The 13,299-nt window shown below is 51.7% G+C and overlaps 4 protein-coding genes across 4 annotated transcripts; 2 read left to right on the top strand and 2 right to left on the bottom strand.

The window, feature by feature from the left end:
- The first annotated feature begins 5,555 nt into the window (after window positions 1-5,555).
- Window positions 5,556-7,923, top strand: EJ05DRAFT_506894 (uncharacterized protein). The gene is made up of 3 exons (XM_033747868.1): window positions 5,556-5,655; window positions 5,702-5,904; window positions 5,968-7,923. Coding segments are annotated over exons 1-3 (1,731 nt in total). The 5' UTR covers window positions 5,556-5,653; the 3' UTR covers window positions 7,494-7,923.
- Window positions 7,924-8,430: 507 nt separating this feature from the next.
- On the bottom strand, window positions 8,431-10,229 carry EJ05DRAFT_472197 (SGNH hydrolase). Its single transcript, XM_033743136.1, has 5 exons — window positions 9,863-10,229; window positions 9,693-9,792; window positions 9,597-9,636; window positions 9,454-9,532; window positions 8,431-9,254 (listed from the first exon to the last, which is right to left on the bottom strand). Exons 1-5 carry the CDS (start codon window positions 9,863-9,865, stop codon window positions 8,712-8,714), a joined length of 765 nt encoding a protein of 254 aa, XP_033605733.1. The 5' UTR covers window positions 9,866-10,229; the 3' UTR covers window positions 8,431-8,711.
- A 198-nt stretch (window positions 10,230-10,427) lies between these two features.
- Window positions 10,428-11,309, top strand: EJ05DRAFT_460067 (PRP38-domain-containing protein; the record flags this gene model as incomplete). The annotated part of the gene is made up of 2 exons (XM_033742597.1): window positions 10,428-10,767; window positions 10,861-11,309. The coding sequence occupies 2 exons, from the start codon at window positions 10,428-10,430 to the stop codon at window positions 11,307-11,309; spliced, it is 789 nt and encodes a 262-aa protein (XP_033605732.1).
- Window positions 11,310-11,350: 41 nt separating this feature from the next.
- EJ05DRAFT_496106 (alpha/beta-hydrolase) lies at window positions 11,351-13,139 on the bottom strand (the record flags this gene model as incomplete). The annotated part of the gene is made up of 2 exons (XM_033746338.1): window positions 11,351-12,013; window positions 12,087-13,139. 2 exons carry the CDS (start codon window positions 13,137-13,139, stop codon window positions 11,351-11,353), a joined length of 1,716 nt encoding a protein of 571 aa, XP_033605731.1.
- Window positions 13,140-13,299: the final 160 nt, after the last annotated feature.

The raw sequence follows: 13,299 nt of genomic DNA, 5'->3' as shown, positions 1-13,299 counted from the left end.
ATGCAGGAAGCGATGTACCGGGCGGCACGGGCCACACGGGGGGAACAAGATTCACAATTCTAAACGTCCGGATAATGCAAGGATTGCGAGGTGAGTCAAACTCACCCTGGTGGAGGAACCGGATGCTGCGATGGATAACCCGCGACTGCAAGGCTGATTTGTCCATATGACTCGACGGACCCTGCTCCGGTACCCATGAAGATTTCCAGGGCCTTACTTTGTGTGACCGGGTCAGGAGAAAAAGGATGTTTCGTCTCTATGGAGCTCCAATCGATGCCCTCGAGCATGCATTAGAGCCGAAACAGGAGAAAGGAATGATTGGTGTATGTTCCTAACTGGAATGTAAGGAACGACAGAGTTATCATGTAAGTGATAGATTGAACTCCCTGCCAGAACACATGGACGATGATATCAGAACGAAGCTATTGCAGTTTCCTGCCGGAACACGTGGACGATGATATCAGAACGAAGCAATTACATATCCAAAGAATACTACAACCGAGATGAATAAAGCACACAGCTAGTTCTGGCCCCCATGGAATGACATCGTGTACAACATGTGGTGATTGGTCCGTCAATGTTGAGGGTGTACAAGAATCCTGTACCCCTGTCCTGAGCTCGCACACAGTGCCCTATCATGAAGCACTTTTTTCGGTATCGAATGGGTGCTCAGGCATGTCAGATGAGCCCTCTTGAGAGTCATTGGCAGATATCTTGACTGTATCAGGGGCTAATATGTGACTGTATTCAGATCGTATATATCAGTGATGGCCTTAGGTGTTGCCCTTTATACTATGTGCTGAAGAAACTTACGGAAATGTTCCTTCGGTGACGGCATTGTTAGACTTGGAAAAGACGACCATATCGAAGGGCAAGAAATTCTTGGAAGTGTGCAGATAGGCCTTGAAGCTCCAGAGCTGTGTGTGCTCTCTCAGAATCAAAATTTGGGATCAGTTGGTGGGGAGTCTTGTGTCGATATCTCAAGTCAAAGCGATGATTCCACTTATAGATGCGGACGACACGGTTATTATTCCAGCAACAGTTCACAACATAACCTACATACGAGCCGCTTCGTCTCATAGCCACTGCTCTAAGCCTCCCTTGCGAATCCTCGGATGTAGCACTCCATGGTCCACATGCATTGTTGGTCGATTTGGGCTAAATAAAAGTAAATGCCATTGACTGTCAACTCACCCGTCACTGACTAGAAAATCTTGGTCCACGTTTCTCGAAATTCGCGTGTTTGCCTCCGCATTGGTGCCGTAACCTGCGCCAATTAAAGGGGCTTGCTGTACCCACAGAAGCATCAGATATGCAGAATTGAGGCTTAGGGCATGGATCTGCTACAAAATACTGCGGTAAAAGTTGTCGACCAGGGTACCTGCAGATCCCATCAAGACAACAAGCGGAAATTGCACATGGTGGCGCTACCGGGGTGGGCCATTATGATCGGCTGTCAGCGCGAACCCTGGGCCAGTGCGAAAGCCTGCGCTTACCCTATCGACAGATCGGGTGTACGGAGATCATGGTGAATATTGATGAGCAGCTCAGAAATTCTATATCCTAGGCTTGATGAGCTGCTCATCAATATCCACCATGATCTCAGTACACTTTGGGATAGCTCAAGGGGAAAAGTTGTCCTGGTTGGCATTCGAAGATAAGGGGGTGAAAGTCGCCTGGAAAACCCTCTTGTGGCGGCACACAACTCAACACTCTTTGACGCACGGTCAAATTTTGAATACTTCGCTGCTGGTGACCACCAAAGCACCTTTAGTCTCGTGGTTCCACTATGATAACATTTTAGTCTTCCTTGATGGCAACCAGGGCAAGCGATTGGAGGCTAGTAGGCTCACTAGTACATTGTGAACTGCCGTACCACCATGTTAGGTTGTAACTGCCCATATATGTTCAATATAGCAGCGGAGTTGCGTCCGGACAGCGCTCTAGAGCTTCTGGATGTATGCGCTTCTAGCTGTGTGCCAACAATTGACTCAAGCGTCTGAGGTCAACTCGACAGTAGAGATAGTAATACGCACTCCTAAGCAGCGGCTTCTAAGCAGTACGATCCTAGAAGTAAGCTATGGTGTAAGACTGTTTTCACCATGGCTCCATTTAGTCTCATGGTTTTATCAGTCCGGGTCCTGGCATCTGCCCCGATATCCTGTCCGTCCAATCGTCACAAACCGACAGAAGATACGAAAGAATGGTTCACTGTACAGAGAATTGAAGTCACTACGTGCTTCTTTCGGACTGCTGCATATGAATACACCGCTCATGGGGCGCCCCACAGCCGCAATCAGTCGCCACGTAGCTGACATTATCCTATGAAAGACGATTTGCAGTAACAAAGGAGTTGTACCTCAGTCGCTTCGAGGATCCATCTGGGAAGGCCCACAAACTGACGCAGATCTACTGCTGACTTCAAACACGTAGTGTGAGCCTTCGTATATTTGGAATATCAATCTGGTGCCAGCTATCCCAAGCTATCCCCATTCAAGCGGGGAAATGGGCTGGGAAGTGGGATTGTACAGCCACCTCAAGAGTGCGCACAGCGTTATCCATATCCACTTCATATAAAGGTCCACCCGAAAAAGAAATGATGTGCATTCTGAACGCGACACCCGTTAGCTACCGAAGCGTTTGACAAGCAGATTTGGACTAGGATGCTGTGCGCCTTCCTCCAGATCCGATTTGTCTGGCGGTGTACAGCAAACACATGTCCACAATGGATTCCAAGGACATTGCGACGCCGTGGTCTGGTTTTTGTATAGTATGTTGTTCATCCATGTGGCTCAGTTGTCAGAAGTCGGAAAAGGGGCGCTTGCGGTGCGACGCATCATAAGCTAAGAAAGATGACAGGGTACCCCCCCAAACCCCCCTTCCCCTCCAGCTCCCTCTAACCCCCCCTTCCCCTCAAGCTCAATCTGGGCCAAGATTCTAATAGAGGACACAAGCCTAATCTGTATTATTGGGGGATTGCTAATACGATATAATCTCAATCTAATACAAGTAACGGTAATCCCTTAGTATAAATTATAAGCTTAATCCGGTCTTTTGGGGTGACTAAATGTATAGTCCTAATCTAGGCTGTCGGCTCATATCCGATTGTATATGGTGAAGTCTGGTGATGGATGAATGTTAAGTTGAACCTGCTATTTCTTCCTACTGATAGCACGAGTCATGCTGGCAGTATCTAGAATGAAAACGCTTGGGAAACTGCCGTACTGTTGACCAAGGAACCAATCGTTGTCGTGGATGGACTGGTGGATCAACAGATAGGGCCGAGGACTGAAGAGGACTAAGGTCTGCCGGAGAGCCGCTCCTGGCATGTCTACCGCAGCTTTATTCAACCACTCGGTAAACGGCGCATTATGCACCATTCCAGGTATCATCACGATCGCATTGAGGGAGCGGAGCGGCTCGAGATTCTCAAACCTGAAACGAGTGCATGTCGAGCATTGATTGGCCATACGTCGGGCTGCCGTGTGGGTCCGCAAGGAATCTGCGAAGGATATTGTGCGCAAGGTGCCCGAGCATTCTGGTATCAATCCACATCCATTGCAGACAGTACCTTGACCATTATTGTGACGGCGGCGTCTCCATGGATCTCTCTATATCCTCACCCGTCTCCCATGATAAAGCCGGCCGCATGTCCAGGTGGGCAGGTCCACCAGGGTGCGTGCAGAAGTGGCGATGACTTCTAGGATCTCGTCACGCCAGGCACTTCAAATTCTGACGCGGAGTTGGCACATGGCTTGGAGGAATACCACCAAAGTCGAGGAGGCGGTAGCCTAGTGAGAAGCACTCCGATTTCCCAGTAAGTGATGCATCCATGACAAATGCAGCTGCTAGGCCATTGCTCGCTTGATATCCGACATAGACAGGCTGCGGTGATCAACCTGATGATTTTCGTTCCCAGTACGAGCAGCTGTCCTATGGATGGTCCGTCCATTGTACAGCTGACGAATGATAGCGGTCTTCGATACGCTCGATCAGTCTGAGATGTGTGTGCTACACACCAGTTCTGCTCGATCCCGTATGGCCTGGTTGGCAACGCGTGGGACTGAAGCTCTACAAGAAAGTGGTGATTGAAGAAATAAGAGTGGGTAATTCTCACTCTATTGCGATTCGAGTAAGTGCAAGCCCTCCTCCTATGCGTGAGGCATACCGCACACGCTGGTCGCGCTATACTGTACTTTATTTTGCGAGAGCTATGCCTTGACTAAAGGTGAAGAGCGCTGCAAATCTGACCCAACTAACCGATCGCGTTTGCAAGATGCCCTTCATTTTGCGCGGTATGCCATGAACGAAGGCTCGTGATGATTGTGTATGGGCTCTCGAACAGCACACGTCCGGTAGTCAGTCGTAAGGATCCAAAACATCAAAACGATTTACATATGTTGGTTGACCTGCAGACGAAGCTGAGCAGTCAGTAAGCGGCCTATTGGATCAATTCCACGTTAGCATCTCGCGCCAGGCATATCCTCTGTTGGTGAGCACGGTCGTGGGGGCCATAAATGCCATCGCCTGTCTCGACGGACGACGAGAACTAGCCATGCAGCTGTAAAGGGCAGCACCTGATTTCTAGAAGTATGTCGAGAAGGCTCACCGCGGTTTGAAATATAGTGTTGGTTGCCTTCGAAGGAGGCAAAAACGCAGGAAAAATTAGAACGTGCTCGGTAGTGCGAGTCTCAATAATGCAGCGCCCTGCTTGCTCACCTAGAACAAGGGTTCCCCAGTATTGTCTGCCGTTGAACTTGGCTGATAGAGGTAGCCAAGGCTGCCAGAGACCGGACAGGGTCCATCTTTCGTGATCCATGGCAAACCTGGCCGCGTTGGGAAACGATGGAGTGTTTGTCCGATGAAGATATGTCATTCGATGGGATCGCTGCTGGGAGATGTCGGCGGGCTAGTGCCGAAGTTGACTTTGACATATGTCGAATTGTCCTATAGGAGTCAAGCGGCGTATGCAGCTTGCTCACGAGTGTAATAGCAACGGCCTTGATTTGAAGCAACGACTAAGCCCCTAAAGATATTCATCACAGAGCAGATCATTACTTAATACACATGGCTGCCGTACCAATGAAGTGGCATGCTTCCATAACTGAACTTGCTGGAATGATTTCATGCATCAGATAGCGAAGGCACAAACAAACATTCAGCTAGAAGGGGGTCCTTAATCTTGGTAACATATAAAAACTGAAGATCGACCCAACGTGCAGCTAATGGCATCGACCATATAGCAAACAGCTGCGGGAATTATAAGCAAACCTTGCCCTGGAAACAGCAAACCGTTTCATGATCGGGATCAAGAAGCAGTTGACGGACGTAGAAAAGCGTTATACATCATACCGAGCTGAACAAGTAGTAGCAGTCATTTCCACCAAGGTATCCTAGCAGGAGGCTCCCTGCAATAGGGGCCATTGAAACGTGCTTGAGGCTCAACATTGTTTCATGACGTGCCTGCTAAGGCTCATTTTGTGCCTTGTTGCCTTGTTGCCTAAGCTAAAACCCGATATGTCCGTCGCATTGTCCAGGCTCTCGTTGTTGCCTGAAGCTTTGTGAGGGCAACAACCTGCTCCTCCACATTCCTGTGATATCGAAGAAGCCAGAGTGAAAGTACATTAGAGGCCTCCTCCAAAAGACCAACAACATGTATGTCATACGCTTCGCCTAGCGTCCATTTACTAACCATCTCTAGGGGTACTCTGACGGCTAATGTTCCTCGCCTGGACAGCCATTGCCCTCATAAGCTACCTACATCATGTCGATTGACTGCAATGCCGATATGCTGTGCATGTCAAGATGTTCGGGCACACTCGATGACGTACTCAGTGTATATGGACGGCATAGGATTCGTACAACGAGGCACACGATGGGACAAGTACTGTTGGTTTTGTGCAGGCAAGTGACTGACCATCAACGGCACTTATTCTGTCTGTCGAGAGCTCCTTCTGACCGTCGTAGAGTACTGGAAGAACAGAGTTGCTGCTGCCGGAATCGAGCCTCCTCAATCTCGCGTACCCGAAAGACCCGATCAAGCCGACTTTCTTGAGAAATGGTTCATATTTCATAAAGGATCTATCACAATACCGACGAGCTCGGGCTCGACACACACTATCGCTATAGACATACAAGATTGGGGCCTCGTGTCTCCCGGAATACTTCCTCAGATACCTCCATCGACTGTTAACGAACTCATCACGAAGTTTGGCACCGAGTCACTCTCATTACTTCAAGAGGTCGTACCAGTAAATCTACCAGAAGAAGGGCCTACAGACACTATGCCACCTCACGTCTCGCTTGACGATGCACTCGACGGCCTCATGAATGATGGGGACTCAGAAATGCCCTCACCTAGTCAAGCTCGAGCAAATGTTGGACACTTAGACATCACTCAACTCACTCAGCCTCGAGCCAGACGTGCCAACGTTAACAACTCAACACAGTTGGGTGCGCGAAATCGGCGCTATAGGGAACACTATGGCTACACGGCTCGGCCACCGATACAACAAGGCAATACGAGGTTGCAGAGGACGGTACAGGCAGATGGAATGACCTGGAATGGAGGAGTGGCGCAGCCTGCGACCGCAGCGGCACGAGACAACTTCGCATCATTAAACCAGTCTGAGAATGTGCCGCCATCGCGCCGGAACGGCTCACCAGACTTTTACGAGTTTGACACTGCTCAGAGTGCTGCACGAGAAACGAACAGGCAACGTCGACGAGGGCGCCAAGCGGCTGTATTTGGCTCGCGCGAAGACGTTCAAAGAGACGACTACACAAGCCCAATCACCCAGATGTTCGCTAATGCAGAGCGACATCAGCGACAGCTGGACCAAGACCGTATGCACGCTGAGCAGCTCACGCGACAAGAGGCATCTGTGTCGGCACCTGGGAGCGCAACGCAACCTTCCAGAAATAATCTCGGATCCCACCTCGCGGATCTTCTCTTGGTTGACTCAAACAATAGCGAGTACTTCGAGCGCGATAACAGGTGGAACTTCCCACCTCGGCATAGACGAATGCTCGATATCACAAACAACAACGTTTACCGAAATGCATATCCAGACTTTTACCGCCAGACACCAGGAATTGTTAGCCCACCGGCAGACCCCCCGACGTACGACTCGATCTTCGACCGTGCGCACACACGACCACTCGCACATGGACCCCCATATCTTACAGGTGACTTTCATAACCCGGCACCTGTGGCTTCGCAGCTGTCTCAAACGCTCGACAATCCCGCCCGTCCAGAGCCGCTGTCAGACGAGGAAATGAACGTCTCAATCGCATGCAATGTCTGCTATGTGCAGAAAGCATCGGTAGTGTTGATTCCCTGCGGGCACATGATAATGTGTCAATGGTGTGCGGACGTAGTGGTGCCGCTGAATGGATCTGGCGACAACACGTTTGTCAGGCGGAGAGATGGGCCGAGACAGTGTCCAAAGTGCAGAAAACATGTTAGTCAGCGCCATAAGGTGCATCTTTAGAGATGACTGGTGGGTTGAGACTGGCGTGTGATGAGATGATTGAGGTATTTGAGGCCCAACATTCTTTGATAGCCACCTATATGACGTGGAAATCATGCTGTTTTGAAAGTTGAGCTTAGTCCAGGCCTCGGTGTTTTGTGCTCTGAGCTTCCGTGTGTTCCTTTCGCCTATTTGCACTTTGTAGTCTTGTGTCCAGCAGACATGGACGCGACTGTGATGCTGTGGTGCTGTGGTGCTGTGGTGCTGTGGTGCTGTGGTGCTGCGGTCCATGTCGAACCATGCCTCGTCCTGCACCCAAATCATAATTCCAACAGAAGCGTACATGATAGATAGATGAAAGCGTACATTCCTTCCAATCCAGTCGTCAATATGAAAGGAAAAGAGACAAAGACTCCAGCCTACCAGTCCGCCAAAAAAAAACAAAGCAATCACTAGTCCTTCGTTCACACTGAAAAATCCAACCCACGTGCCCGCCACGGTGAACAACAGCACACAGCTAAAACAGCAGAACAGCATCTCCCAGATTCCGTTCCGTTCCGCTTGTTCACCTGCCTGCCCACGCCACAACACTGTTCAACTGCAAGCGCCACAACACTGTTTTCCGCCGCTCCCCCCCCCTTTCTTTCTTCCCACCACTTCCCTTCCCACACCCCAACCAACATCATCATATATAATAAAGATTAACATCCAAGAGACATAACCCGGTGCGATGGTTCAATGGTTAAGAATCACCACCGAAGCAAGATCAAATTGATCATCAAATATCTGCAGGGGGCGCGGAGGCGTAGGTTCGATTCCCGGACTTGAGCCTTTTTGTTTTTCGTCTTCATGAAAATCTGTGCGGTTTTTTTTTCTTCGTTTTTGGAGAGGTTTGGCTGGGGAGAGGTAGGCTTTTGGGGGGGGTTTTAGGGGCTTGGACGGAGAGTGTAGGGATTTATGGTCTTTGTGTGTGGATGGGATGGGATGGGATGGGATGGGATATTTGGGACATACGTCGAGGATGTGATTTTCTCTTTGTCCTGGTGACGTGATGGATGAGTGTGCTGCGACGCTGTAAGATGACGAGAGGAATGAGAGAATGCAAGTCTGAGACTGTGAGACACATTCATGACATGCCTTGCTTTCCCACCATATAACCATAGCGCAAACATCATTCATACCTGCCCCTTATAAACCCCCCCTTACCCCACCAATCTAATCCGCACCAATCCACCAACCTCAAACCCGAAACTCCGTCCACCCAGGCAACACAAACGGCAGCGCCTCAGGCCTCAACTCCGGCCATCTCTCCGCAATCAAACCCACAAGCTCCTCATACAGAACCCGATACCCCTCCGGCGAGAAATGCAACCCATCATGCAGCAACCCATCCAGCACCGGCTCTCTAGCCCTCTCCAAACTCCCCGGCAGCACCACCTCACCCCCACCAACACCACCACCAGCATCCCACCCCACCCTCGCCATAACCGCACCCCACAAATCAAGCACCGCAACCCGCATCTCCAGACCTAGAGTGATGACGGCATCGGCGTATGCCTTCGTGCACGCGGCGCGACGGGCGGGGCCTGCGACGCCGGGGTCGTGGGCCATGGGGTGTTCGTTGATGGGCGGTGGGGTGATGAGGATTATGTGGGGGGCGTGGGCGGTGATGGAGGGGTGGGTGAGGATGGATCTGAGGTTTGCGGTGTAGGTTTGCAGGGGGACGTGTTGGTTGTTGGAGGCGTGCGGGAGGGAGGCGTCGTTTGCGCCGAAGAAGATTGTCTTTGGGACGGAGGGGTGTGAGTGAGTGAGTGAGTGAGTGAGTGAGTGAGTGAGTGAGTGAGTGAGGGAGGGAGTGAGTGAGGGAGGGAGTGAGTGAGGGAGGGAGTGAGTGAGTGAGTGAGTGAGTGAGTGAGAGAGGGAGTGCTTGGGAGGGAAGTAGAAGGGGGGGGGGGGAAAGGGATATGTGTATAAGACGTACGAGGAGTTTGACCTTTGCGTGGTTTGGGTGTGGGATGATTCTGGGGAGGATGGCGAGGGCTTGGGTGGTGTTGTAGCCACTGATACACATGTCAACAATGAGATTCATATCGCAGATACTCAAGGCCAGCACCAACGACTGACCTAAACCCTCTATTCACCACATCCAAGCGCCGGACATAATCTGCCATGAATCAGCACATCCACATCCACAAATCTCCAAGAAAAAAGCGTCCCTACCATCACCAAGCTGCGCCAAAAACGCGAATCCACGCTCCTGCGACCAGCCCTGCTGCGTGAGCGAGTCGCCGAACAAGATGAATTGGTCGTATAGCGCGGCCTGGTCATCACTCATGAGCTACAGGACACTTCGTAACAAGAAAATCAAAAGCATGGCAGTATGATCGTACCATGATCTATCTTCTCGTCAATGCCGGTCCCGGATGTCCAGATATCCAGATATCAGATAGCAGATAGCAGACCCTAAAAATAGCGGTACGTGGATCTCGCTATTCGCAGCGGAATGTTTCCTTTTCATGTACTTTCTGTATTCTCTATAATGAATTAGAAGGACAGAAGGCGCAGAAAAACAAGAGAAGAAGATTCTCCGTCGTGCGCGGCCAAGGCTCGGTGGATCAGGATAGTGTGGGCCGAGATTATTGTGCTACATATATGTCTGACAGGGTGTAGATTGGGGACTGGTTGATTTGTATTGAAGATGTATCAGGACATGCTCTCGATGGTCGTAAATACAAGTAGGAGGGTCCTTGTCCTACGTAGGTAAGCGATGGATATAGAATAAAAACAAACAGGGCCACCCAGCGTGGCTGATTGAAGCATACACGCAAGCATGCGAATCTCCAAGCACGACCGCGTACCCCCCATCACCACCCATCACCACAACCACAACCTCATAACCTCACCCTCTCACCCTCTCACCACCCCCAAACCATCTCACCCCCAAAACCCCCAAAAATGCCCCCCCACCGCCCCGACGCAACCGCCCTCCTCGACACGCGCGGCTACACCGGCGCCCTCATCCGCGGCGCCAACCCCGCCCACCTCATCGAAAAAGCCGTGCGCGACCGCATAACCGAAAGCTTCTACTGGAAAGAGCAATGTTTCGGGCTCAACGCCGCCACGCTCTGCGACCGCGCCGTCGAACTGGACTGCGTAGGCGGCACATACGGGGATCAGGGCCGGCCGACGCCGTTCCTGTGCTTGGCGTTCAAGATGCTGCAGATTATGCCGCCGCGGGAGATTGTGCTTGAGTTTTTGAATTTCGCTGAGGGAGATGCGGAGGATGAAGGGGATGGTGGGGATGGGGATGATGATACAGCGAGAGAAGAGAAAGAAGAAGAAGAAAACGACGCAGGAAAGAGCGCAACCCAAACGGCGCGCCGCAAAGGCCACTTCAAGTACCTCCGCGTGCTGGCGGCCTTCTACATCCGCCTGACCTGGGAGCCCGTGGACATCTACAACACGCTCGGCGCGCTGCTCGCGGACCCGCGCAAGATCCGGCGGCGGACGCGCAACGGGTTCAGTCTCACGTACGTCGACCAGCTGGTGGATGAGATGCTGAGCAAGGATCGGATGTTTGCGACGAGTCTGTGGAAGATGCCGGTGCGCTCGCAGCTGGAGGATATGGATTTGCTTGAGGCGTATGTGAGTCCGTTGCAGGGCGAGGTGGATGCGATGGACGACGACGACGACGACGACAGGTCTTTGCGGAGCGTCGGGTCTGGAGCCGTGGGATCGAGATCACCGTCTTCGTCAGGGTCACGGTCACGGTCACGGTCACAGTCAAGACCACGGTCAAGACCACAGTCAAGCCCACGGTCACAGTCGCCAGTCTGACACGTATGCAGTAATGTATTATTTCTGAAAAAAATATGCTATCAATCATCCCGCGCCGTCGCCGACCGCGTCGCCAATTCCTGCACTCGCTTTTGGTACAACACCATCTGATGCGCCAACGGATCGCCGTACATGACGGTGCGCAAGTCCTGATTCCTCGCACTAATCGCCTCTACATTCACAACGCTTAGCACTGGCCCACCACTCCCCGGCTTCGTTCTCATCACCACCAAACTCCCCGGCAGATTCATCTCCCCCGGCGGTACCCGCCACTGTATCGTACTTCCAATCTTCGGGGCCGGCTGCCTGTACAGATCGAGCAGACTGCCTAGCACGCTCCGATCCGCGCGTGGTACAGGGTCCCCTTCGTTCACAAACGTTACGAATATGCTTCTTACCCATTCCTCGCCCTCGGGCTTTGCCAAAGGAAACAGTGTACACGGGGGCGTGCCGAACGTGACACAATGGACGCGCTTGAATTTCCTCATCAGGGTGTGAAACGGCGAGATGGCGGCGGAGGATGCCAGATGGGCGTAGAGAAGAGACGCAACAGCGCCACCGGCGGAGTGGCCGGTAAGAAGTAGTGAACAGCGCGAGCGGGAGGGATCTTCGGCCAAGAGGTGGTCGAGATGTTCGGCAATCGGCTTGATCATGGATTTTGCAACGTCAAGAAACCCGGCATGGCATTTCTGTGTCGGGTCATCCTTGGGGCATATATGTCAGCACCGAGTTCATAGATCAGGGGAAAAAAAAGAAAAAAAAAAGAATAGAACATACCAAGAATCCCTTCGGGTCTACCCCCCGATCACGAAAATTCACACACCAATCCTTGAATCTTTTCGTCCCACGAATCGCCAATATGACAACCTTCTGGTCGTCCCTTGTCACGCTCTTCATGAACATAGGTTTTGCACCCGCGCTGACATACATCTTCTTCTCGGCACGTGCCTGCGGATCCGTGTATACCTTTTCGCTATACTTGGCCGCCAAATTGATCAACGGCCAACACGCAATAGGGATTTCGCATGGCGGCATGTCTGGCGGCAATCGACTGTTTTGGTACCGCCATACTTTGTCGTAGATGTGCTTGGCCGTCGAGGCGCGTGTGTTGTCTGTGACGGAGAGCGGGTTAGTTGTGTTGAGAGAGGGAGAGGAGCGGGAACGTGGTATTGCGGTGGGCACGGTGAGAGTGGCTCGACTGGACGAGGTAGATGGAAATGGAGGCACAGGCCGGGACAAGCGAGGAGATGGAGGTACAGAGGATAATGGAGAAGAAGTCCGTGATAGAGAGGGTGTGAGACACGGGGATACAGGAGCGCTATGCATATTCAAAGCAGAAGAAGGAAAAGGATAAAATAGAAATGGTGCATTTTCGGGGGTCGCTTGGTAGTCGCCAATGGTATCCAGAAAGTCTGGCGCTGATATTGTGGCATCATAGTCCTCTAAAGTGGTTGCAGTCGATACATCTCTGTCTGTATGCTTCAGAACATCTTGTACGGATTCGACCAGGCAGGTCGGCGTGCTTGGTATGCTCGGTGAATCGTCATCTTCTCCAGAACTGTAGTCAACATCTCTGGCTAGTTCATCATCCTCGAAAATGGAGACATCGAATTCCAGCACGCCTGCACAGCCACAGCGATGGGCGACACGCACGACAGAGGGCAGAAAGGCGTTGAAGATGGCACGTGACAGCCTCGAGTTGCGCGGCTTCAGTGGTGGACGCACCGTGATAAGTGGCAAGGCAGGGACTTCGGCTGTAGCATCGACATGGCGCGAGAAGTCGACCAACGATACTGACGAGAGCTGTCTCGAGGGTGCAAGGGCGTACATGGTCGCGACGCAATGTCGCTATGCATCAGTCGAGCCTTAGTCTCAGCAATGCATCATTGTGTCGAACCCGCGATATCGTCGTATTCACAAAGTTCGTCCAAGCCAGGACGAATGAAGGAGTGACCGAATGAATGAATAGACCAGGATGGATGACAGGAGT

Source organism: Pseudovirgaria hyperparasitica (assembly GCF_010093815.1).
Source record: "Pseudovirgaria hyperparasitica strain CBS 121739 unplaced genomic scaffold EJ05scaffold_1, whole genome shotgun sequence".
Taxonomy (NCBI): domain Eukaryota; kingdom Fungi; phylum Ascomycota; class Dothideomycetes; order Acrospermales; family Acrospermaceae; genus Pseudovirgaria; species Pseudovirgaria hyperparasitica.
This window is presented reverse-complemented; position numbering and strand designations above follow the sequence as displayed.